This window comes from Struthio camelus, chromosome 1 (assembly GCF_040807025.1).
Source record: "Struthio camelus isolate bStrCam1 chromosome 1, bStrCam1.hap1, whole genome shotgun sequence".
NCBI lineage: Eukaryota > Metazoa > Chordata > Aves > Struthioniformes > Struthionidae > Struthio > Struthio camelus.
Window position 1 is genome coordinate 17565982 of NC_090942.1, and position 26745 is coordinate 17592726.

A 26745-nucleotide genomic window follows, 5' to 3' on the forward strand; every position below is an offset into this window, starting at 1 on the left:
CTTTGGAACAGAGACCGCTTTTCTGTTTGAACGTTAAGTTGCTTAGAATAACTGATCTTTAGTCTGTGATTGCAGCTTCTAGCGTGCTACTGTAAGGTAGAGAAAGAAAACACCAACTGGAAGAGGACGAAGAAGGATCAGAAGAGCAGCAGCAGCAGCCGCACGCTTTGCAAGGTAACACCAAGGAGATGTGATTGCAGCTCCCAGATTACTGCATGTGGTAGCCGCTGCATTACCTGGGTCGCAGACACAGGAGTAGCTGTCCCAGTCGTCACTGCAGTAGCTGTGCTGAGGACACGGGTTGGAGTCGCAAGGGTTATCCACTTCACAGCCCTCCTTTACATTGATCTTGATAGCCTGTTTCATGTTGAGTGTAGCTACATTTGTAGATGTCTCTCCCATTCTTACTCCCTGGTCACCAAAGACAAGGTTTTTTTTAGAGTCTTCTTTTAGGATACGGTATTATACATCTCACTAACTCCATTAATCCATGAGGTCACACTTAAAAATATGAGCCAAAACATGATTTTTATCAAATGTCTGTCTTTGATCAAACCAGAGAAGCAGAGGAAAAGGGCTGCTCCCCTACAAGCTAAGACCTGTACTTGGGAAAGTGCGTGAGCTTTACTATTTTGATTCTTAGATATTTTGATGGAAGAAATAAAAATGTTTGAGGAGGGGTGAAAAGGTAAAAAAAAACCCCACGTGCCTTCATATGGCCATTTTCTTCTAAGTCCACAGTTAGCTACTACAGTTCTCACTTCGTACCTGCATACAGCCATAAAATCCCTGCTGAACAGAGACTTGGTCTCCAGAGACACCTCCCACAATGATGCTTTTCATTTTTAGTCCAGGCAGTTGATTTCCAATCTGCACAGTGCTCTGTTGAAGAAAAGGACAGTACGTAAGGGGCACGATCATCCTCCGCGACACAGACAGTGACTTTCTGCAGTGATGGAGTCACCAGTAGCTGATAGCAGACTAAAGAAAAATGATCAAAGCAGTGAGGAGCTAAACATCTGAATGTGACCTTTTTCAGACTTGTTCAGAAGATATTTTTTCATTAGGCTTAATAAAATAATGAGACTTCATTAGGCACAAGTCATGGCAGAACATGGCTCACAGAATAAGTATTTTTCCACAATCCTTTAACCTACTTTCTCCTGAAAATATTCCTGTAGTGATTTAACGGCAAAATTACGATGCTGCCTCACCTGGTACATCCCATAGTCCAAGGACATGACAGCTAGGTACTTGATGTCTTTACCATCTTTAGCACTCTTCAGCTCTACTAATAAATGATGCCATTCGCCATCACTGACTCGCGATTGGGTCATCTTCAAACTAGCAACCTGGTTCAGGCCACTGTACACTTCAAACTGCACATAGTTGTTCAGTATCTGTTGAAAAAAATATCATGTCTATTTTTTGCTGCATATTTGTTTAGGGGGCAAGATAACAGTGCTTCCTAAACAAATTCCAAAGGAAAAAAGAATGAAACAATTGCAATAACTTCTGTGGACATTGGACATTCTGTTTCTAACTTATCCCACTGAGGAAAAAAAGACATTAAAAAGATACATTTTTCTCATTTATAGTAACATACACTCATACCTTTGTTTGAAAAAATCACTTCACATCAAATCACATCCAATTCACATCAGAAAAACCCCTGAATGTTAGAATGATCAAAAGTCGAATTCTGCAGAAATCATTTGTATGTATTGATGAACGTTCTGCTGGGTGGACTAATCAGATACGCAATTTGCGTGGCCATATTCACTGACACGCGGATCACGCTGATATGCGGAGAGGGGGAGAAGAGAGAACTAGTTTTCCAAGGAAAGCAAGCCACATGTTTTACCTGAATGTTGATCTTGGATGCAGTTCCAGCATTAGCTTGCATTAACATGCCATTGACTTTCCGGGTCCTAAACATAAGCCCAATGTACCATGGCACAGAGATGGTTATATCGAGGTCACTCCAAATGATAATGCTTTCCCCACTAAACCGCTGAGGAGAAGGCATTACTGTAAATCAAAAGACAAGAGAGAAACACTTTATATCCTTCGAGACAAAGGTTAAGAGGAGGAACAACACTATATTGAAGACATGATGCAAGGTAACTACTCCCTCTTCCTCTGAGCTGTATTTCATTTACTACAGGGAAAGATCTGGCCCAGGGGAGTTACTAGGAAGCCGCTAATGCTTTAAATTCGCAACCTACCTCAGTTTGTGGTAGCTTGTCTCTGAACCCACCTACACTCTAAGGTGACATCTCCACAGTGCTACTGTACTACACAAACGAGAGATGTTCCTAGAAAGCCAAATTCAAAATGTCTACTGATATAATTTTGATGATGAGTGGGTGGATAAAGCAGGAAGCATGAGGGTAATACTTGCTACAGACATTTTCAACCTGATTACCTGGTTCTAATTAACAGATTAAACAGAGGAAATGCATCTGAGTCAACAGGGAATATTAATTAATTTCAAATACCCCAGGGCCAGGTTGTTCAGCTGTGTGAGCTACCCAGCCTTTTGACAGGGAGAAAGCTCTTGTGGAATTACCCAGATCACTTCCCTTAAACATCTAGAGCTGAATGCTGAAGCGTAGCCCTCATCTCTCATCTTGCCCAAACACAGCTCCTACAGGGAGACACTGACGACAGGCGTCATCGGAAAGCACTTTACTGATGGAAAGCACGGATACATCCACCCTGCAGGCTGTTCACGTAGCTATCCCAGGTAACGCAAGCCGATGGGCTATGGCACCATGGATTAGTTTATCCCACTGAGAGGAAGCGTAAATCAGCCCTGTGCTACTCCCAGCACTCCGGCTGGCTCGCGCGCCTCTGCCCCGTCCTGGGAGGTATTCCCTGTCCTAGGAATAACCACCCCAGGTTTGCACCCAGCTTTACACCTTGTCATGCACGAAGCCTGTTCGGATGGTGATAGGCTTGACAGCCTCCTTCCCCTTCCACTCTACAGCAAATATCTGGTAGCTCTTCTGGATGTTTTGTAGAAGAGATCACATATATGCAAATGTAAATGTATTATTTTAAAATGACAAGCCCTTAGAAAAAGCAGAGTGACGACATCATTGCTGAACATGAAGTCAGGTTGATGTGAAATGGCATTTTTGGGAGAAAAAGAAAAAACACCAAACTGTGCTACATCTGCTTTGCTAAAAGGGAGAAAGGGGTGTGTGAAGGAGCACAGAGGGCAGGAGGACCGTGTTGGCCCCAAGCCCTTTATCTCCCTATCTGTGAGAAGCAAAGTAGCAGCGACCAGTGAATTACCGCTAGCCAAGCTCGAGTGATTAGCTCGATTTATCCTTCTGTAAGGTTGTGGCCAGCCGATCACGCTAGCCGAAGGCAAGTGCAGGCGGCCACCCGAAGGGGCGGCCCCCTCCCCGCCTGCTTTGAGGCTCCCTGTGCGTCTCCCCTCCGCGCGGGTCGTACTCAGCCCTCCAGCCCCCGTCCACGTGCAGCCTCGCGAACCCTAGCCTGGAGCTGAGCCTGCTCTTGAAATCCAGACAGCAATTTTAAATGGTTTTGCCTCCCAACAGAGATGCCTTCAGCTTAAAGTGCGAGTCCAGTGCCTGAGCCCTGGCTCTCCGGGCCGGCGGGCACAGCTCCTCACCCCGCTCTGCGTCCTGCGGACCTACAAGTTGAGCGCAACCATTTCTTCCTCCTGCTCCGGGCGTGCAGGAGGCAGCTCTCTCCTCCCTCCTCTACCTTGCCAAAAGAGCCTCAGCTCCCAGCTGCTCTGCCAGTGGTTTCTAGGCCCGTTGCTGAGTTTTTCCAGTGTGCCTGTCGGCGGAGAGCAGAGCCGAGGGGCAGACCTGCGGGCTTCCCGCCTGCCGGGGCGGGAATGCTGGGTGCCGCTATTTCAGCCGGGCTCCCGGGACAACTGGACGAGCAAGGCAATCGGCCACCCCTCTTCCGCGTCTCACCGTTCCCCCCCTTTTCCTCGGGCTCACAAATAACGCCCCTCCCGGCTGCCTCCCTCCCTGGGGGCCAGGGTGGGCCTTAGGCTGCTGGGAAAGCCGAAATCGCCCCGCTGCCCTCTGCCCGCCCTTCCCCACGCCTGGGACAGCGGTGTTGCCTGCACAGGGTATTTAGTTATTACTGACTTCACAGTAATGTCCAGAACCACCCCCCTGTCCCCAAAGATGGGAACCATTATTGCAGAAGGTACTCTTTAAAAGAGCAACATAAAATAACCCTAGTTTCTGAAGAGCTGGCAATCAAAAAAATTTGGCTTCTTAAACCACCAAGGCCGTTGCTCTCTGTGAGACTGAAGCAGATCCAGCACTGCTAAAGCAGTTTAAGATATGCATCAGCCAATCACTCCTACACAAGACTGCAAATATTTTAGCCATAACTTTTTAAAAAATAGCTGCCTAATGATAGCTAATACTCTTAGGATCATTGGACATACCTTAGCACTCAAATAAACAGTCTGAATGCCAGGAGTACTGTGATCCCTCCTGACTTTAACTTCAGGCTCCTGAAATCTTTGGTCACATTTCAGAAAAAAATCCTTTTTTTCATTTGGCTTGTGAATTTTCCTTGGGGATGTTTTGCCCCACAAATATAATCAAAGAAACAAGAGGACTGCTGGTCACAAATTCTAAAATATTAACAAACTGACACCTTAGCAAGGATAAATATTTAGAAAATAACAAGGGAAATACTCAGGTCTCACTGCACTTAGGGTACGGGGGAACCCTGAAGCTGGGCGACAATAATGCTGCGATTGCTGTGAACTGTATTGCTCTAACCAAAACTAAGTATCAAATGGTGCCTAAAGGACACTCCTGGAGTGATTTTTCAAACCCCTAAATTGACGCTTTGGAATTTAGTTTGAGATAAGAAAAAGATGAATAGAAAAGACATTTGACTGAATGTTGAAATTCATGTTTCAACTAAGAGAAAGACAGAGGGAATAATATTCTTTGTACATGACAACACTACTCCCCATTTATCCCAGTACAGTTCACACACCAGAGTCAGGCCTCGCATCCTCTCAGGAAACATCAGCATGGGCTTTGTTCCAGTGAGGCCAACAGAGAGGTGCTACACAACTCATGAAGAAAACGCTAGAACTTCATTGACAAAGATATTTGACATGAGACACGTGGAAAAATAAGATCTTCATACAGACCTGGAGAGCTCAGAATATTTGAGGAACTGCTACAGAAAGCAGGTACCTTGCTAGCAGCAGCAATAGCAGCTCTGGGCTTTGTGAGAGGAAGGACACGGGGAGGCCTCCATCATCCTTTTTCCCCCAGCCTCCTACCACAGACCATTATTTCCTAAACCAGAAACTTAACTGCATGCTCTGTCTGTACCTCTCTCTTGTTAAGCTGTTCCTGTGAAGGCAAGGTGAGAGCAATTGCCGCTACTTCATCATGCCCCGGCAGAGGCATACCACGATGAAGTGGTTTGCATACCAGCCGCGGTGTGTGCACCATGGTTTGGAAACCTCACAATTAGGACTGCCTTTTCAGGGTCCACATCCTGCTGAGGGTAATCAAGAATGTCTGATTTGTGGTAGAAATATCAAAAGAACAAAATCCTTGCTCATACTGCAAACTATTCTGGGCTAAGCATCACAGGGGGATAACGGAAATGAAGACACGCCACATTTGTATCTGAGCAAGTGAGGACAGAATTTGCTCAGAAGGCTATGCCTCGTTTAAGCAGGATGTCCTTCTGGGAAGCCTCCAGTGCAATGTGACTACAAATCAGCAACCCACAGCCAGGTGTGGTGAAGCTGCCTTACAGCGGGCACCAGGAGCTGCAGCAGCACTGAACCCATGGATCCCCCAATGCAGACACGTCCTTGCTTCCTCGGAAAGGAACTAGCTACAAGTCTTTTATTCCCTATAAAACACACCTGCTGCTCCTTCCTCATCCTTCATTAATGAGGTTTTACACACATAAGCACATTGTGTTCAATCAAAGAAAAACCTAGTAAAATTGAAAGTGCTCTTACTCAGCAGAGACTGCCTTCTCGCTGAGAAAGTGGTGATTAAAACTGTACATTCATCCCCGGTTTGAGTCAGAGCCCAATAAAGTCAGCGGGATTCTTTCCACTGTTTTAAAGGGGCTTAGGACCAGGCATTTTTACTATAAACAAATTACTAAATACTGCCAAGCTCTGTGGAACTACTTTGCTAATGCAAGTAAATCAGTAAAAGCTGTTACTATTAATCACAGTAAGTTAGCTGTCATATTTACTGTATAGGTGATCTCACAATTATTTCAAATATATATGGGACTTTTAGTCTTAATTGCAATCTTCCACGATCTATCCCCTAAGCATCAGAGCTTGGCATACATCTCAGTGATTACTAATGAAAAGTGCACACGTGACTATGCATGAAGAGGTTTGTGCATCCTACCTTGATCACAGTTTTTCCCTCCGTACCGTATGGGACACTCACAGATGTAAGTATTCCACTTATTCACACACGTGCCTCCATTCTGGCACCAGTTAGTTTCACAATAGTTCTTCTGCGCGGCACAGCCTGGAAGTCAGCAAAATAGTTACCTGAAACCACTTGACACTTGTGTAGATGGGCACAGCAGCTGCATCACATCACGACAACCTAGACTATTGCATGGCTTCAAAAAAAAAAAAAGGCTCGGAATGACTGTATCTGAGTTTTTGACAAGGACAAGACACTTAACCATTATAGCTTTTGTTTTTTTAATATCCTTGAAGTCAATGAAGCAAAAAGTAGATGGTAAAAGTTTCCACGCACTTCACAAACGTAAAGTTCATTTTAAAAAAATCTATCAAAGGCTATTAAATCCAGTCACTAGGCTGTAAATCTTTGGAGACTAAGAAAATTTGGAGGAAATATCATTGCATGCTTGTCCTGTTTTCATACTCTTCCCTTGGCATCCACAGCTGGCCACAGTGGGAGATAGCCATACACACGAGTGTTGTGACTCAGCACCGCTGCTCTTTAAAAGTTAATGTCACATAACCAAGAAACTATCTGGGGAAAGCCAATATGTAGTATCACACACTAGTGTAACACTACTCTAAGTTGCGGTGTTGAAACATATGGAACACCCTTCCAAATGAGGGGAAAAAATCCATCCTGAAGAAAATGCTTCTTTTGTCATGGTCTTCCTGTTACTTTCATAAGGTAAAACCTTGTGTTTAACTAATATGAGAGGTATAATTGTTAATAAAAAAGTTTCAAGACAAAAGAGTAATTTGAAGTTAGTGTTGCAGCTCCGTTCTCCATCCACGATCAATGCAATGAATCTAAAAGAGCTGCAATTTATGTATTATGCAGACCTTCAGCAGGGTGGAAGGAAGGAATTTGCCATTCTTCCATAAAGTGTCAGTTTTATGATGATGAGAACATTTTGTCCATCAGAGCTAATCATGATCAGGGATCCAGGCACTAGAAACCAGACTAGAAACTTCAACTGGCTGCTTCATGAAACAAGTTTCAGATTCGAAGGACTGCAGAATTTGATTTAAAGGATAAACATTATTTATGAAAAGTCATTAAGATCATTTTCTTTTTCATGAACCAGTCCCATCAGTTCTCAGAGCAAAGTGACATTATCAGGTTTTTTTTTTTTAACAAAAGAAGAAAAGCTCATTTAAGGCTAAATTCCCTGTGCAAATTCCTGGGTGAAACTCACAGGAGCACAGGTGATCTTAACAAGTCCCGAAGTGCCACTTTATGCTATAAGCGGTGTACCATGCCGCGGGCCATTGTGTGCGTGCTTGGCACAGGCGCTGATTACACCTTACACAAACCAGCGAGGCGTGCGCAGCCGGCTGGGGTGCAGCCGTGCTGTGATGGGGCAGGAGCGCGGTGCCTGGTGGTACCCCAGTCCCCTGCCGCTAGCACCTCGCACAAAGGGGGCCAATGGGAGATGCCAGGGCCCTTTCAGAGCCCTTGGTCCCCTGGAGTTTCTCACTGTGCCTACCTCTTTGAAATCCTAAACCCTGTTATACACACTTATAAATGGCAGAGCGCTTTTTCTTGTCGACTTCTGAAGATGTAGTAGTTCCTACCTGGGAGAGTGCCGTTGTTGGCTATGAAACTGGCCATGTCAATTGGCTTGCTGTCAATAGAGAGGTTCCTCATACAGCCTATAAACTGTCTGTTGTGCACAGGGAAATCTTCAGGCAAGTTCGGGACACCACCAAGGAGAAGAGGGCCAGTCAGGTCCAAAGATCTAAAGAAACAAAGAAATGGTCACAGTTTTGGGGGTATAGATTGTCTTGCTCTTTTTACCTTGCGGTTTCCCAGAAGTACATCTGAGATTTACTTGAGATTTTAATTTATTGATGTTGCCACACACCTCCTTACTACTAGATCAGCTTTTTCAGGGCTTGTAATAAAAGTGCTTTCCAGGAAAACAACCGATCTCAGTGACGTTACAAAAACATCATAACCTGTAATTCAGGAGTTGTCGTACACGTATGGGAATCCAATGATCCATCTCTGACAGTGGTCAATATCAGAGGAAGAAAATGAAAATTATGAGACAATGTGCAGCTGCGGGACACTTCTGATTCCTGTTCCCAGGGGTTAGTTTAAACTATGTACCAGAAGGGATGAGATGCCATTGATTTTGATTTTGATATAACAACCTCATTATTATAAAATGTCCAACCCTTTTTTAACCCACTGAAGATCTTAGTCTTAATAACATTTGGTCAGTTTGAATTAGCCCTAATTTTTATGATGACCACCTTGCGATTTTATAGTAGTGTGTGCATCTCAATGGCCTTTCTGTCATCAGTCATTATTTGATCTCTCTACTATGTTGCTTGCAATCCATCTCCTCTTTAAACTAAATAGTATTAAAACTCTTCAGTCTTTCCTCTGAGGAGACTCTTCTTCCCTAGGTACTGATTTTCACTGAACTTTTCTGTACCTCCTTTATTTCTATGTCCTTTTAACATAAGGATATCAACTTAAATGATGGCAGTTACAAGCTCCTCAGTCATCTGCCTAGTAAAGTTTAACATTTTATTTGCCCTTCTCTCTACATTTTCATACTAAGTAGATACTTTTTTGGAGCCATCTACACTGATTTTCAGGTCTTTTTCTTGCATTTTACAAGTAATTTAGGCACACGTCTGTATAGGGGAAGATCAATGCATTCTTCCCACTGTGCTGACTCTTGCAGTTGCCTCTACCAGATTTCATCTACCAAATTAAAAACTGCCACTTGTTCTTGGTAAATGGAATCTCTTTTTCTAACCTAACCTGACTGGAGGTTAACCACATATTGTTGATTCTCTCCTGAAATAAGAGAATGAGTGGAAAACACATACAGAAAATCCTTACTTTTTTGAGCCAGTCTGAGTCCCTTGGGCAGCGCACGTGTAGTTGCCAATGAGACTCCCGAAGCGCACAGCCACTGCCGTGTCACAGTCATCCACGGTTACAACAGCCACCTTCTCCCCTGAAGGTCCATGGGGAATTCCTAATCGCCCAATGTTGGGCTTCAAGAAATAAAGGACACATCATATAATGCTATATACACGTTATTTGTATGCTGCTACAGCCAGCTCCACAACATAGCTCTTACCCCTGGAAGGGTACTAAAATACGATGTGCAAACGCGAAAGCGTTAAGTTAAGTTGACCTAAGGTAGGCAAGAAGAAATCAAAAGGATGACTCTAAAGGGTGTTCACACCCAATGTGTTACACAACATGGCCAGAAGCGACTGCTGGTTCATTTCCACTGATGAACCACTTGGGCCCAAATCACTTCAAATACGTGTTTTCCTACTTCTGCACAGTGAACTCTTCATGAATTTTGCTCATTTTGTGACTCTCCACCTCAAGCGAATGAACTCACTTGAATTGTAACTTGTTTCTGTCCAAAGAGAAGGAAATGTAAAAGGATGTAATACCACAAGTTAGGCTAAAGGCTTCCCTGAACAGGGTACTCTGTCCAAGCCCCTAGCAGTGACTGCAGACTCCAAAAAGGCTGTAACAAAACGTTCCCTGATGACGGGAGGGAGCTGAGGCCAAGCCTGGGCGCGCCCCTTGCGAGTGCCTCCTAGGTACGGGATGGGAGCACGGACACGTGCTGCCAATGGCTCAGCCGGCTGAGACCCCATCATTTCTAGTAATGGGGTAAGAGCGATCAACGGCCTGGGGAGCTGGCAAACAAGACCAAGGGATGGAGCTGAGCTCGCTTGCTCAGCAGCCGCGATCCAGCGCTGCGGACCGATATGGTGGGTGGTGCATGGAGGGAAACCTTTGTAGAGCCGGCAAGAAACGCTCAGGCTTACCCTGATCTCTGATTCACCCAGGTGGTAGGAAACGCCTCCTCACTGACCCACAAACCACCCTGGTGAATGCAGGCCACCAAACTGGAATTATCACACTGAACTTCATACTTGCGCCCTTATTCAATTTCTCCTAATCGCTGTGGTGTGGGGCATCGTTATCCCCACTTCTAACAACTAAAGAAAACTGGGGAAATTAAGCAATTCCAACAGTCAGGAAAGGCCACGGAACTACCGGGATTTGGACCCTAAACACCAAATCCTTTTGCCTTCACCTCAAACGCTGCTGAACGGCTCCGTTAACTTCCCTAAGTGAGGTACATGAGACTTATTCCTACGCAACTAGCCGCAGACTGCATCTGCTACACCAAAACAGCAAATTCTAACAGAACATAACTTTTCATGCTTAGTGTTTGTAGAGAGCTACAGAGTCCTCATCCCCTTCCCACACGGGATCTCTGTGAACTTTATTTCTAAAGGAGAAACGACGAGCTAAACCCCGCTCGCTTTGCTGCCGTTCCGCTGAGGGCACAGGGATGCTCTGATCCAGACGTACAGCCTGACTTGAAAGCCCAGAGATGCATTTATGATTCGTCGAGCAACAATAGCTGTAGCCATACGAAGGTGGAAGAAGACTGGGCATTACACCAAAGTTTGCTGTACGCTCACTTTGAAACGCGTATTGCTCAGCTGCACACAGAAATTCGTATTTGTACAGCAAACAAGGAAGCAGTAAGGGGATAAAAGCCCGTTCTCTCTGCTTCAATTGTACACACATAAATACACAAAAAAGCCCAAACTCAGTTTCATCATCTGTACGGAGATATAGATTTATTTATAAAGGTAATTATCCCAACGTATAAAAAACATTTTCAAAGATGTTTCCTGGTGTCAGTTCCAGTTGGAAAGTTCTTTCCACTTCCTCTACCAAAAACTAATGTGATCACATACTTTGGCAATTACGCAGCATATGGTTTTGACCTCTGCTAAGTGATATTAATGAAGATTGTATTTTTCCTACACTCCCTCGACTTTGTAACTGCCTAGCTTGGAAAAGACAGGAAACATACCTAACTGCAACGCTCAAAATGGTGTTGCATGCAATGCGGAAAATGTTAGTAAGCAGCTTTTCAAAGTCCATAGAAAATTAACCACTCAAGAGGCAGACCTTCCCTTCCAAAATTAAAATGTTTATATTCCGGGTGCTACTTCTGTTCATTTGGAGGAATGATTTGATTAACATTTATGTTCTCTTGCTTCACCCACATAATCTATTGTTTACGGCATAGGAACCGTGACAAAGGAAGGGTATTTATCCTCTTAGCAGGGGGTATCTGCCCTGGGTTAGTCAAGATTGCAACCTGATGAGACTCATCAGTTTGCAGCTGCTCCTTCACAGTCAAGTAACTGCAGCAGCAAAAGCTCTCCCTCCCCCCTTCTATTTAACTTAGAAAATGCAAAGTTTTTCTCTAGATGTTGACTGGCTATTGCAATCCAGACCTCTGGCATCTCTTTAGTTCAGGTGACCAGTCGGGACCATAAGCAGATAAAGAAGAAATGGGATATTCATGTGAATGAAAATATACCTATACTCAGTTCAAACTATATTCAGTACAAACATGTGGTGATTTGCTGATAGCACGAGCAGGCCCATTTTATATAACAAGCTTTTTCCACAATGGAAGGCTATGTCACAGGGAAAGGACGCGGAGAGTCTCTGAGTCATTTCATGTGACAGGGAACTTTCTCTTCTCTTACACGTGGCAAGTACTACACCGCTCATCTTCTCAGCACTTAGCTTAGGGAATATTTTATAACTGAAGTGAAAAATAAAAAGTATATAAAAATAAAAGACTGGAATGGAATGGAGGGAACTTAAGTTAGGAGTTCCTTCAGAACTGAGTCATGAAACTGATTTATTTAATATTTTCATTAATATTAAATGCCATTTGCTGGTGAAACAGAAGGTATTTAGAGTGTCATGCATCAAAAAAAAAAAAAAAAAAAGGAATCACTTTAGATATGTGAGTCCCGGAAAGAGAATTAATCATGTATCATGAAACTTGGGGTCCAATGACAAAAACTTCTATTGCAGGACATCAGGAAAATGATGGAAATAAATGATGGAAAAGAAGAAAGAATTAACTGGATTAATTGGCTACAAGAAAATTATGAACCATGGTGTGTTGAAAATGTAAGAAAGGCAATACAGCAGTGGGTTGTTGCGAAGATGGGTATGAGAGAATTTTTACGAATTAAACAGGATACTGGCATTTGAAGTATTGTGCAAAATGTTGATTTCACTCATTAAAAATGAATTCAAATTACAGGAGATACACACAGCTGCAGCCAGGGCAATGGAAAGCTTATCTTATAAAACAGACAAAAAGGATTCGGTATGTTTAGCCTATCAAAGTAAAGGCTGAGGAAGAGTTTGCAAATGAGAAGAGGCTGCCATTGTGATGGACACCTTACCACCAGAACCAATGGGTATAAAGTGCTTGCGAGTAATGTAGGCTAGAAGTCAGCAGGTGATGCCCACTCATCGGAGGGGTCGTCCTTGAGAAAGCAGCAGAGGCAAAAATTGTATAAAAGAACTTTATCAGTTTGTGAAAGGGATTATAGGAGCTCGTGTTAGCAGAGGACTGGCCTTGATGACCCTGTCCTATGTTCCTAGGAAAATAAAATAACAGTAAATTGCCAACGCTACATGATAACAGGAACATTTACACTTCAGGCATGACCTTTGCTTCTGTGGAATAGCACTGGAGCAAGACTGATCCCTACCAGAAGGAACAGCTAATACACAACAGCTTTAATTCACACTATTATTTTCTGGAAATATGTTCAAGAAGTTAGAGTCAGACTTTCAGCTGGGTACTTTGCAGTCCTTTCTGTCTGTCAGACTCATCTCCTGACTCACCATGCTACCTGAAAGCCAAGTTTCATTAGCTGTGCCAGTTTTGCATTCATGAGTAAAAGTTCAACGTGGTGTACAGGAATTTACCAGCATGACTCCTATTAACGGCAGTGCAAGTCATATAACTGAGTTCCTGCTCATGGAGCTGAAAATTTACCTTGCACTGCCTAACCCTAAAGACTGCTTTTTTACTTAGTGCCTGTCCAGAAAGAGGTTGGGATTCAAACTTCAAAGACCACATGCTGTAAAAGTGAGTAATAAGAAGAGGTAAAAACAGTGCAAGAAAGAGAGCTTCGTCTCCCTTAAACAAACTAGGAATCAAGTGGATTCAGCCTGGACCGAGAAAAAAAAAAGTGTGTCTTGCAGAGTATTGCCACCATCATGCAATGATTTCTTCAAACATTTTCTTTATCCTATATCCAAGTATGTTGCATCGACATTTACGTTCGCTTGCTATATTTGAATATAGATTCACTCAGAGAAGAGAAAGAAGCAGCCCTGACTCATGAACCGTAAGTGAAAGCAGAAGCCAAGGTGATGGCGTTTCTTGTTCCCTTTGCACATTGTCACATCCCGTTTCCTGGGGCATAGCGCTCCTCTTTCACTTACCTTTCTCCCCATCTGTAAACTGAGATAAACCATATTTATGTTCCTCAAATAATGGTAATTAGTATATATAATTGTATAGAATGTTACAAAACTTGACTTTGTCTCTCCAAGCTTTCATGAAGGAAATTAGTGGTTCTGTTTATGGGTGGACAATTTCAAATGTTGTGTCTAACCCATGCCATTCTCCATTGCACAGATGGAGGCACAGGCAGACTTTGATTACAGGAATGACAGTCTCTCAGGATGTCTTTTGAAAACTGCATCTTTCTTCCAGACCAGAGCAAAGCTAACTGTGAAAAGTCCCACACTCATCTAGCATCCTCGGTTGTGACCTGGAAGAACTACCTTCTCAAACTGCAAAGGTGAATTTACCTTCTTTTGGCTGCTAATATGGTCACGGGCCATCTATCATGACTTTCTCTGGTTGCAGTTGGTGGAGTGAAAGAACGGCGCCGCAGAGGTGCTTCCCTTCAAATGCCAAATCTGATTCTTCAAGTATGGAGCAATGAACTGTTTAGATTTCTCCCCACAATTTCAACAGAAACGAACACACGTATATTCTCACAGGTGCCGATGAAACGCTAAGAAGTTAATCTGTTAACATGCATTTTATAAACGGAGACCAGACAGAAGAGAGAAGGTCATCAAAATACATCTGCTTATAGTTTGCAATCTACTGTGCAAGTCTACTGTTTGCAGTCCTACTGCTCCCATTCCACTTAAAATATCAGACATACATAGATATTCTGAGGCATCTCAGCTTCATTTGGACCCTCTGTTTTTTTACAGCAAATATTTAAACTGCTGGTGCCCACACAGTCAGTTACTAAAGATACAGACGGTCTAATGCTGCATCGTGAATAGAAAAGACATATAGATTAGTGGATAATGAAAGCCTTCTCTTATATATTTAACAGTTTTATTTTTGCTTTATAAATAATACCGTTTTCAAAAGTCATGATGCAAACCTGATGGACAGGCAAGGTAAATTAAGCAAATAGTCTAATCTTTGGTAGGCTTATTTTGCATTAAACCAGGCTAGATACTACACGTTAATGACAGTATTACAAAGCGCAAATGTTTGATTAGTCAATGAGCAGCACTGATGACATCCGCATCTCTGGATGTCGCCCTTTTTACTTGATCCACAAGTTCCTGCGGCTTTTCCAAAGGTCCCACAAACCCCTCCTCTGCCAGGAACACCTTTTTCCAAGTTCCAAGTTCAATTTTCGTATAAAAATGGCCACTTGATTTTTCCCAAAGATCAAAGGAGAGTGCATTTCATTTCATGAATATTAAAAAATAAAATGCGCTCTACTCTCCAGTCAGAAGTGCTGCTTCGCCTATTTCAGGCTGCTTTAGGCACCTCATTGTGTCTTTTGAAGCAGCTGACGTTACGGGAGATGACTTAGCAGCAAACTGTAAATATGGCCAACAGTTTGAGAACATAAAATGGGAACCCTTGAAAATGAGACACAACAGACCTAGTTATGCTTGGCATGAGGAGACCTGTTTTTCTCAGGGGACAGATAACATTGCATACTATAAACACAGCCTTTGCTTAGCTCACCACACACATTAAAAAAATCTATTTTAGAAAGCTGGTCTTTCATCAAAATGCTTTGTGTGTCACGGATTAATATGCACAGCTTGGCTTGTTTGTCTTCATAATAAGTGCAAATCTGTAAAAAGAAAAGCCATCCTGAAGCCAGCGCCAGCCTTTTTCAATGTTTCCAAGAGTTTGCTTACCGGACAATGAGGTACCCTTCTGTTTTTGTTAATCAGTAGCTAATGATTTATTGACTGTTTCGCATGGTTAAAGGTTAAAAAGAATCTGTTTCCTAGTTATTTTTAAAACAAACCAGCATTCTTCTGCATTCGCTGGCTCAGCCCCCTGCTCCCCGCCAAAGCCAGGGGCGGCCGGTGCGAAATGCGGCGCGTTGGCGTCCTCCCGGACTCGCTGCTCCCCAACGCTGGCAGCTCCGGCACAATTAGGGGAAAACGGAGCGAGGGGGCGGCGTGTCCCGCCGGCGGCTGCCGCCGGGGCGCGGGGTGCCGCGGGGTGCCGCCCGCCGCCTCCCGCGCGCCCGGGGCTCCCTCCGCTCATTAGGCAGCCCGCCAGCCTCCCCGGCCTCCTTCGTTAACCCGCTGGCCTCGGCGCAACTACCGAACCCGCGAAAACGGGGGGGGGGGGGAAAAGCCTCCGATTCCCAGGCAATACTTCACTGCTTCAGTGGTCAAAAAAGCTCATTAACTCCCAGCTGCGGCTGCCGCTCGCTGGACCCAGCAGCGGCCAGGGTCCGAACCCGGCAAGGGAAATAAATAAACAAGCGGGAAACAACAAGGGCGGCAGGGGGAAAGCGCGGCGTTTGCAGTCTAGGGGGAAGAAATGAGTAAATGCTCGAGAAGCTTAATGTCGGGATATGAATTTGTAGACTGTTCGGATCAATCGGGAAAGTGGAAATCGGGTCAGATCAAGACAAACCATTACGGTTATTCTCTGCTTTGTAAAATTTCCCCCTACGGGTTTCCAGAGCACCTTTAAAAAAATACAGTGTGGAGAACGGAGAATCCTTTGCACGCTCCCACCGGACGCCTCCTGATTAGTCAGCAGGGGAAAGCAGGACAAATCATTTCACATAAAATCCTCAGCCCTTTGATGTAGGTACCCCCTCTATTGCGTATGCTAATGACATTTCTTTATACAAACTTGGCCGGAGTTGCAGAGAAACATGAGAGCCTGTGACGGCGAAAAGGAAAACAAAAAGCTTCCCAGCACTGAGTCAAAAATGCAAATCCTGAAAAGCCATCAGACCAGTTCCTTTTCCTAGACAAACTCATGGAAACGCTGATAGTCTCGGGCTCATCACTCAGAAGCAGGCTGGGCCACGACGCTGAGCAAGTTTTACTAGACCGATCTGTTATCTCCTTCACGGCTGCATCTAGAGGCTAAACTTTGATATTCAAAGCAGGAGGCTTTCGACACAGTCACGAGACGGGGCGCTGCGGATGGCGCTGCCCTCGGAGGTGCTGCGCTCCCGCCGCCCCGCAGAGACGCGGCAGCGACCTCCCGGCCCGCCAGGCCCAGCCCGTGACGTTGCAAGAGATGCGATGCCAGATTGGGGAAAGCCACGAATACACATGAGCGGCACCCGGAAGTGCACCTTCCTTCCATGCTGCCCAACCAGGTATCTTCACAAATATCACGCAGCTCCCGCAAAGGGCACATGCTTAGATTTCACTAATTATGGCAAAGCCGGCCACAGTATCGACAAAAAGAATGGGCTTTTCTTGCCTGCAATGGAAATTTTATTCTCAAATTTGTATTACCAGGTGCCCCTCTGCTCTTTGCTGATGAGTCAGGGACACAGCCAGAAGCACCTGATTTTGCTACGAGACCATGGCCACTCCTCTCGGACAACATCCTGCTTTCCATATCCAAGACACCAAGCGCCACGCTTGCTTTGCTCCTGAAACTACCTCGCCTGCCTTCTCCAGCTCCTTCGCTCCCTGCTGGACCGCCTCTGCGGCTGGCCCTCCTGCTCCTTGCCCCCCCCCGGCGCTCCAACCCTGCTCCTCTGCCCCTTGTCCTGCCTCCCTTCCTTCATCCTCCTTCTCCTCTGTGCATTCTCCTCTCATAGTTCAGCAATACCTTCTCTGTTCACCTTTCGTCCTTAGGTATCTGCCAAAAATACCACTCCCAAATACTTTCAGCTTTCTATAAATAGCGTATGTTTTACAGCTTAATTTTGCATCCAAGACTTGAACATTATTGCTGTCAGAGTCCAAGTAATACCTAGAAACAGCACAATGTGACACTCTTATTCATACCAAGCGGCTCCCTCCCTTTGGACTAGTCCCGTTTTCTTCTCTTGTGACACCTTGGCAAGTGAACTGCTGCCAAGTGTGACTAAAGGGGAGACAACAGGGTCGTTAAAAGTCAAGGAAACCTCCCTTCCTCTGCTCCGGGGGCTCCTCCTCTGGCTGTGGCCAGCTCTTCGCTCAGGTCTCCCCGTCACACAAATATTCCGGTGCGATCAGGTGCAGCAGAGGTAGCTGCAAAGTGCTGCTTCCCCTCACTCCACAGACAGATGCAAAACACCTGAAAAGCTCCCTGTGAATCAGTGAGTTACTGTAGATTTACTGTGTGATTAAATCGAGATAACTGTGCACTTCAAAGTACTTACACCAAATTCCTGAGGTGCCATTTCAATGACTCTGCTAGAAACAGCGTGCCACACTCAATCAGTGTTTCACCCTGTCTAAAATAGAGTAGGGGGGGGAATAGTCTTTTGCAACCACAAAAAGGACAAGGGTATTTTTTGGAAAAAGAACATACCTGCTCCGAAGCAAAAGAACACAAAAAATAGTGATAATCAGATGTGAGAAATGGTTGTGATTATAGGCATAGCTCTGTAACCACAGGGACTTGAATCTGTAGCTACTCAGACCCGTGTTGTGTTTATAAGAACAAATGCTCACCTGCCACTAACATGGGGAAAAGAACAGTGCCAAGAATCACAGCGAGAAGATAATGCAATGCCATAGCCCCAGCAAAACCAGGACTGAGCATGTGTCACTAATTGCCAGTGCCACTGGATGTCCCTTGTTACCTATTGCCACAAGTCCTCCATCCGCCCAAAGAACGCTGCCTTTGCAGGACACCTAGTCACCCTACACAGGGCACAACCTTGAAGCACGCTCCTCAAGGTCATACTATGAGAAGATGACCATTCAGACTCTGCCAGCTCTAGTGTAGGTCCCTCAAATCATTTTAGCCTTCAAAGACAGAGGAGCTGAAAACATCATTTTGGGAACTGCCATGATGCTCCATTAAACGTCTGGGGAATTTTGCAGCGTGGGGGTCAGCCCAGGCTCGGGGGGTGGCACCTTGTGCCAGCTCCCCCGAGAGCTGGGGCAGCGGCCATCTGCAAACCAGAAAACCCAAAGCTACAAGCTGCTACAGCCCACAAACCTTGAAGTGCCAATGACATAGGAGAGAAGCAAAGGCACATAAGTTAACTATTTAAATTCTGGCCCATTTGCTGAAGTGACAACAGTGAGTGCTGAGCACCTTTTATACGGTTGAGATTTCCAGCCCTGTCCTGAAAAGAAGAGTAGGAGCTGGGCTTGGTTTCAACTTCAAGCCATGGTCCACAACATCATTTGCTAAGTGAAAACCCTGGGGATATTTCTGAAAGATTATTGTTCTTGTTTGCATATGAAATCAACACCGTAACACCAATTATTTTCAGGTGTTGTTTGCAAATTCTGCAGCAGCAATACCACAAGAAGTACACAGAGGAGAGAAAGATACTAAACCATTCTGCACTCGCTTGGCCAACTTCTTCCCTAGCAGTGTAACAGATTTCTTAAAGCTGTTAAAGATAGCTGAGCAATTCAGGGCTTTGGAGCAGGATACACTTTGCATTTCAGTGACCTCTATGTGACTTTCACTGCTTTACACTTTCATTTCCTGAGACACAGATTTAGAGGCGAGTTATTTGTTATTCTGTGTCAAGCCAATGGAATGTCACTCTACAGCCAGATCCTGATTTCCTTTCTCAGATATCAATCACTTTTCACTTACCCCTTACAGGAAAAAAAAAAAAAAACCTAACAGAAATCTGCATGAATAAATATTGTTGGAATTGCAGGGAACTGTCTTTTAAAGTCCAGGTTCGTATGTGCCTGTTCTGCAAGGAAAGACCAGCTGCCTCTACTGCACCTGTTCAGTCCTGCAGAGCTCCATAACCATGTCAGAGCAGGAGCAAAAATAAAGTAAATATTAGCCAGCCGGCCCTTTGAGGATTTTCAGATGTTAGGAGCGTAGGAATGGTTGTCACAGGCCAGGCCAACGGCCCACCAAGGGAGCAACAGAGGCATATGCAGTGCGAAAGCAGAGGGTGGACATACAGCAGTATGTCTCCTGTCCTCCTCGCTCCTGGCCTTCTCTCCTGTTATGGTGCAGGTTGGAGCTTCATATGGTTTTTCACAAGATCCTTCTTGCTGCCCAAGGCTGCCACATTTTATGGCTGAAAGGGACTGATATTATCACTTAATCAGCCTTTCGTCTTTTACAATGACAGGACATCACCCTGGGTCAGTCCTGCCTCCAGAACATGGCTTCTGACCGAGCCAAAATTCTCCTTTAGGAAAGAAAATATAGATTTGATTTAAAGATTTCAAAGAATGGTAAAACCACCAGAACCTTGGGCAAATCATCCTGCTGATTGTATACCTTCACTGTTAATGACATTGCGTATTATTTCCAAACAGAATCCGTCAAACTTCGGTTTCCCTAGATCAAATCCATGAGCTTATCTAGACTAGGGATTTCATTGATGATCCTCAGGATCTGAGCGGAAGAGGATGAACCGGGCCTCACTAAAGACTGGAGTCTCTGAATCTTGGGCTGGAACAGCAGGAAATGACTCACAAACCAAACTATTTTTGCACAGATTGCCTTTTATGATGGCAATTTAAAAATTTAGTTTTGAGCATGTAGGAAATGACATGTTTTGCATTCAGACATGAGGAACATTTTATGTGTTTGACTAGAACAATATTTGGAACTTTAAATGTAAAATCCTGGCATGCATTCAGCAATGGAAAATCTAATTTCTTTCCCTTCCTTTAGATGCTTGTAATTTTTATTGCTACATTTTTTAAAAGGGCCATGCCCACTACCACCACAAAATACACAGTACAGATAAATAATACTAAACGCATAGATATAACTTCCTCTAATTCAAAGGTCATACCCATATATTGTGGATGTGCCTCAAGCACTAGCTACCATCACGCTTAGTAAGTACTTGAGTCTGTCCACCAAAAACCACAACAGTCTGCTGATACCAAGAATGTTATCAAAAACTATTATAACCTTATCTGGCTAACAATATTGGTAACCCAGTGAAAACTTGACTTGGAAAGTAAATTATTTTCCAAAAAGTTGGAAAGTAAATTAAATATGCATGCCCCTCAGGACAGTGGTAAATATTCTGGTCACAGTTAGCAAAGAAAGTGACTTTTTAACTGCATCACTTGAATTGCTTTTCTTCTTCATGTAACTGAAGAGCTCCCTGCAACCTTCTCTGTGAAAAGGAGGCCTCACATTTCTGCAGGTAACCATGGATGGGTTCTTTTCAAAACTAAATTTAAAGATTTGACTGCAGTCAGACTCTGTGTTTTTGGTGTCTTGTAAATTTTCCCATGTTCAAGCTACAGCAAAATTTTTGATATCATGAAAATTCTGTAGAAGAAAAGGCATCCAGTACGAATTGATGACCTTGCAAAGAATATGGTCAGTGCTCGGCTGGAAGTTAGTATTGTCCACTGCCTGACTGCTTGCTGTGCCACCACTGACCGAAACAACCCTTCAATTATTCAATACTAAATATTTGCAATCGAATGAGTGATAAGAGAGCAATAAAATTAGAAATACAGCTAAACCTTAGTAAGAATATCTGCTTTGTTTTAAAAGGAAGCACTACATTTTAATATGCTTTCTGCCTTGCACATCTGAGAGAACCTATACAAGCTGTATTGGCATTTCTTAAGAGATATTATGAATTTAAGTTTGGAAATGTGGATTCACAAAAGCAGGGAATTTTTTATAGTCCTTATTGGAAAAATATGCCACAGAGAAGTATATTGTTCCTAAACGAATGATATTTTCAGTATTTACAGTGCCGCTTCCACCCCCAATACGTTGCTTAACATTGCAATTAATGATGTCCTGCATGCTTAAGGGACCAGTTCTTCACCACACAATACCAAGAGATGCTGGAGGAGGTCTGTGTTGATTACACTGTAAACACAGCAAGTCTGAATGTGATCTCATTTTGAGCCAATAAAATTCAAATCGTAGTGGGGCCCACATCTGATCAACAGTGGCATTATCATAATCTTCAACAACTGCATTGTTTGTTTAGAAAATCCCTCTCAATCCTTTAATAAATTAGTCTGGAAGCCACTGGGAGGATTAGTTTCAGGAATTCTCCATCAGATCGCAATTATGTCTGTTCAGATGTCACGAGTGATGGACGTTTATGTAAGTCATATCAAATCTTTATTACATTTCCAATGACTTGACTTCTATTAGGCTCTGTCTTTTCCAACAGATTTCTAAAAATTAATATTCAAAAGAGCTACTTACACAGAGATGAAATCACTCCCCTGTATGGGAGGTGTTTCCTAGCACAGATTGCTTTATCTATTACCTGAAACTGTAACTGTCATTCACTTTTTCTAACTGTTCAGACTGGGAAGTAAGCGATACTGGAAGGCATACTGGATACTTTAGGGGGAAAAATCTGTCACGTTGGGTCCAATAACTAAAAGTTATGCCTAGCTGGTGGCAGCTATGTGGCTTTTGTCCAAGGAGCCAGTAATCTCTCTCTATTCAGCTGCAGGCAAGTGCCTGCATCATAAATCACCAGCACAGCTGGCAGCCTTGTTGGCTGGCTCAGCAAAGAAACCAGGGGCTGAGCAGATCCAAGGAGCAAACAAGTCCTTCATGCCGAAATAGGAACCTCGCACTTGAGGGGGATCGCAGTGCTGGGGCGGCATGGGGAAGTCCACACCGAGCCTCTGTGAAAGGCTCCTGCCTGCCTGTCAGTCCTGGGGGAACCAAGCACTTTGGACCCAGCACTACTTGTAAGAATTAATCCCCCTTTACAGGAGACCAAGCAGTAACCAACATCATCAATTTCTTTTGATGCAGTTGTCACAATCTCAGTTTCACTCAAGTGTTATTTGGTATCTGCCTTTGTTTTTCTTCCAAAGGAAGCAGGGGAACAGCAAGGGGTGAGACCTACTATTGGTCCTAAATAAAGAATAATTACATTTCCATAACAGGTGAATTTGCTATCATCAGAGAGGTCTGTGTTTTCAGAAGGAAACAGATAACCTATCTGCCAGCTCCACAGGCACCCAGCACCAGGGCATGTGTGCTGTAGTCAACAGGGCTTGCACTTGTCTCTGCAGCAGGCTGCCAGAGGTTGCTATATTTCATTCCGCCCTTTTCAAAACAAAGTGCTACATTAATCTCTCTGATGCAGATTAGCCTGGCTCTCAGTGTCTGAAACTGCCCAGGCTGCTTGCACTATTACAATGTGTTCAGATTAAGGGGCAGATCCTGCCTGCCTGTGCTGGGGAATGCAAGTGGCACTGAGCTCTCAGGTGCAGGTGCCCATGAGTGCACCTGCACAGAGGCCAGTAGTATCTGAATTTTAGAGCATAGCTGTGTCATACCCCCAGTGACTGGCGGCTGGATGAAACTGCGATCCAGCCAAATCTAGTATTTGGGCACAGAGCTGGACCTGAGTTTTTAAGAGGGAACCTTTGCTTATGCTTCCTCAAGTCCTTTGGAAGTACCCTGTCTCTGGCTGTTGCTAGGTAGTTGCACAACATATGTGCCAAGAGCCAAAACAGAGGCTCTAGTAAAACGAAAGCAGCGATGGACGTTGCAGATTTGCTATAAAGATAATCCCAAAGATAATCCTGTTACTGAGATGCAGTCATAACGTTTGTAACAGTATGACAAAATGCAAGGGTTATTCAAGATAGAAATGAAGAGCTTATGCTTGCCACACCGTCAGCGCAGGTAACACATGAAGACACTCCGCATTAGCAGTGCTGAGATCTACAGTATTCAGGACTGGTTCCTTGAATAGTGAAGAGCTAGCGGCAATGGGAGGGAGAGCGGGCTGCTTTGCAGGCAACGAGAACCGCTGGTACCCAGTTGGGTTCTCCATTCCCAAACGCCAGCAAGTTTATTTGGTGGCACTGTCTTTTATAACGAATCTCCATTGGAGGCTTTGATTTTTCCACCCTACTTGAGCCCATTTTGAATTCTCCTTGAGGACTGATGGAAACTGAGGCTGATGAAGGCAGCAGTGATGGACATGGCTGGCAGGATCTGCAGAACCAGGGGGCAGTGGGCAGTGGGGAGTAGCACAGGGAAGGATGGGTGCTGGAAGGAGGCAATACTTTCCCCAAAACAGTAGACACCGTGGTTGCTGAAGCTTGTTCTCTGTGCTCAGGCAAAGGAGAGGGCAGGATTTCGCCAGCAAATGGTGGTATTGGAGGAAACAGCAATGGCACAGACCTGCTCCTTGGTGTTGAGGGTGAGGGGAAATGGAGGCTCTCCCACACGCAGCTGCTGGCCGCAGCCCCACGGACCTCCCTTACCGCACTGCTTCTCCTGACCAATATGGCATCTCCTGACTAGCAATGGGAAGAGCAAATGAAGCTCTTACCTGGCCTGGGAATGTTTTTTCCTTCCTGCCTTTTCCTTCCTGATCCTGTCCCTTCTTTCATTGCATCCCTAGAGCCTCAAGCAAGCGCAGCAGGGATCTGTTGCTCTGTTGTGAGCCATTTCATCTCAAGATTATTGGGGCTGGCAGCAGTCCCAACACCATATCGTCTTCAGCATCTTCTGCTCTCAACTGCCCCCAGTTTTGCTGCGGAGCCTTGTGGCTCTGGAGAGCAGACCAGTCCTGTACAGCAGCTCTGGAGAGTGGTTAAACTCCACGAACAAATGGGGCTCGCTGAACTTTCTCCAGATGTGGATTTGGGTTTCTTTGCCCAGAGGTATGCCATCTCCCAGCCAGTTCATAGTTGGGCACTATGAACAGTATGGATGATCCATGGACACAGACTCAAAATCATCACCATACCGCAGCTATATAACCAGAGCTAAATAACCACTTGGGATCAGCTTCACCAAGGAGCTTGCATGCTAGGGCAAACGCTCCCCTCCCTGCCCACTCACAATCTGGCTGATCAAGCACAACAGGAGAGCTGCAACACTTAACTGAGGTACAGAAAATCAGTTAAAGCATGGGTCTTGGCACTGAAACGGGGGTATTCTGGCACACGGAAACAGCTGTCAGTCAGTAGGTGAGGGATAGACACAAGCTCTCCAGGAAGGAAAGGTTCTGGCAAATGCTAGCGCTCAAGCAGGCTGAGAGTTAAAACTCTACAGCGCTAGCTCAGACTTCAGTGATAGTCAAGCTCCAACTTGCCCCAGATGAAGGCCAGTTAGCTCAATAGAAATCATCGCTAACCACAGGCAGGAGATTTTTGAAAGCATAGGTGAGTCTGATTTAGAGCAAGTCACGTACTGCATTTTGAATTTGCAATGCACTGAAGATCAGGCCTAAGCAGCAACCATTTCTTTTAAGTTTATCCTTAGTTGAAGAATTTGCCCATTTAGCTTGGAGTGTGTCTTCAAGCTAAACGCAGGTCTGAGCACTGCCTGATGGGAACAGGAATTCAAAGCAGTAGATCCCCTGCTAATTGTAACTGCTATAAAAGGATGCAGGGGCTGTACAGAAAATCTTTCACATGAGCTACCCAAGACAGTCAAGCAACTGAAATAAGAACAAAAGACACTTTTAGCAGCCTAAAGAAATGACATGAAAGAGTAAAAGAATAGCAACTTACTATCTACTGTAAAATATGACATGAAACTTTAGCCCCGTTCTGGAAAAAGTGTAATGTTTGTCTTAGATATCTCCTTGTTAGAAGCTTTGAGGCTCAAGTGACCAGTACAGCCCAGGTGATTTCTGAAGCACCCGTTGTTTTTGCACCGCTTGACCTGTGGAAGAGGATCTCATGCACACACAACGCCCCATCTCACAATTGTTACTTTTGTGAGTCATTCTGTGAGTCATTTAGGGATTTGTTCATCCCAGCCCCCAGAGAATTACTGCAATATGCATCAGACACTCATATCATGTTTCTCTCTGCCCTTTTCAGGTTTTCTGTCCTTTTAGGTAAAATTTACCTCCCTTAAACAGATGCAGAAGGAGGTTCTGTCTGTAGAAGGAACAACTCAAGCAACTCAAGCAACTTTGATGTCATATATGTATAAGTAACATATGAGGTGCATAGTATATAAATATACATGTACATGCCCTCTATAATTAAAGGAACATGTCCATACGTAAAACACTTTTATCTTGTGCGAAATGATGAATTCTGCCCTGAGGTAATGAGTCAGGTAAAACATTAACATAAACTTGATGATATATCTTAAATTCTGAACAGAATTGCATCACTACTAGAAGTTCGGGAGAGTGAAGTTTTCACTTAATAAAAACCATCACCCATTACCAGGCTCTCTAAAATGTCCCATACTAAGCACTGCCTGCAAATGTGTATGATACTGTATATGCAGTAAATGCTAGATATTTTATGTGATACTATTGGTACTGAGCACTGTGACTATCAAACAGCCTGGTGGGTTTTGTCTCATTCCAAACAGACAAATATTAGCATGACTGAATCTGTTCACTGGCACCAAGGTTGGCCCAGCAACCAATCTGGGGCAAGGTTGGCTCAGCAGAGCCAAAGGACTGAATGAGGACCCAACCCCTGCCACAGGCCAACTGTGCTCTCATCACGGGGAAAGGAAGGACGTTAGCAGGGTGAGAGGGCAGCTCACATCACCTGCTGCCCCTCACTCCAGCTCCTCCGTGAATAAGGAGCAGGCTGCTACTTCTGCTTTCCATCAATGTTGTATTTGCCAGGCTGAATTTTCCTCTTTCTCTCACCTTTCCTTCCAAAAAAACCCCCACTCCAAAACGTATCTTATAAGTATATATACCTCCTGGCAAAGCAGGTCATGTAGGTCACCTCTAAATTTACTGCCTCCCATTGATTTTAATGGTTATGGGATCAGGACCTGAGAAGATAACATGTTTTAGCTAACAAGCAGTGAACAGCTTTCCTCCCTGCCTTCCCCCAGCTGTCAGCAAACATCTGTAACTGCAAGAAACTCTGCTAACAGGTAAACTGATACCTTGCTACTGTGTAGCTGACAAGACTTTTAATATATAACTGAAACTAGAGAATGGCCATAAAACACTCTTAGCTCACTTTTGCGCTCTTATAGCTACTTCTT

At 44.3% G+C, this 26745-nt stretch overlaps 1 protein-coding gene across 1 annotated transcript in view; it reads right to left on the reverse strand.

The window, feature by feature from the left end:
- Positions 1–26745, reverse strand: part of CELSR1 (cadherin EGF LAG seven-pass G-type receptor 1) — a 178099-nt gene that overhangs the window by 42143 nt on the left and 109211 nt on the right. Inside the window, exons 6-12 of the mRNA XM_068930868.1 lie at positions 9348–9505; positions 8063–8226; positions 6417–6542; positions 1865–2031; positions 1215–1400; positions 769–882; positions 237–411 (exon numbers count right to left, since the gene is read on the reverse strand). Of these exons, the coding sequence (XP_068786969.1) occupies positions 237–411; positions 769–882; positions 1215–1400; positions 1865–2031; positions 6417–6542; positions 8063–8226; positions 9348–9505 (1090 nt within the window). The remainder of the gene's footprint in view (positions 1–236; positions 412–768; positions 883–1214; positions 1401–1864; positions 2032–6416; positions 6543–8062; positions 8227–9347; positions 9506–26745) is intronic.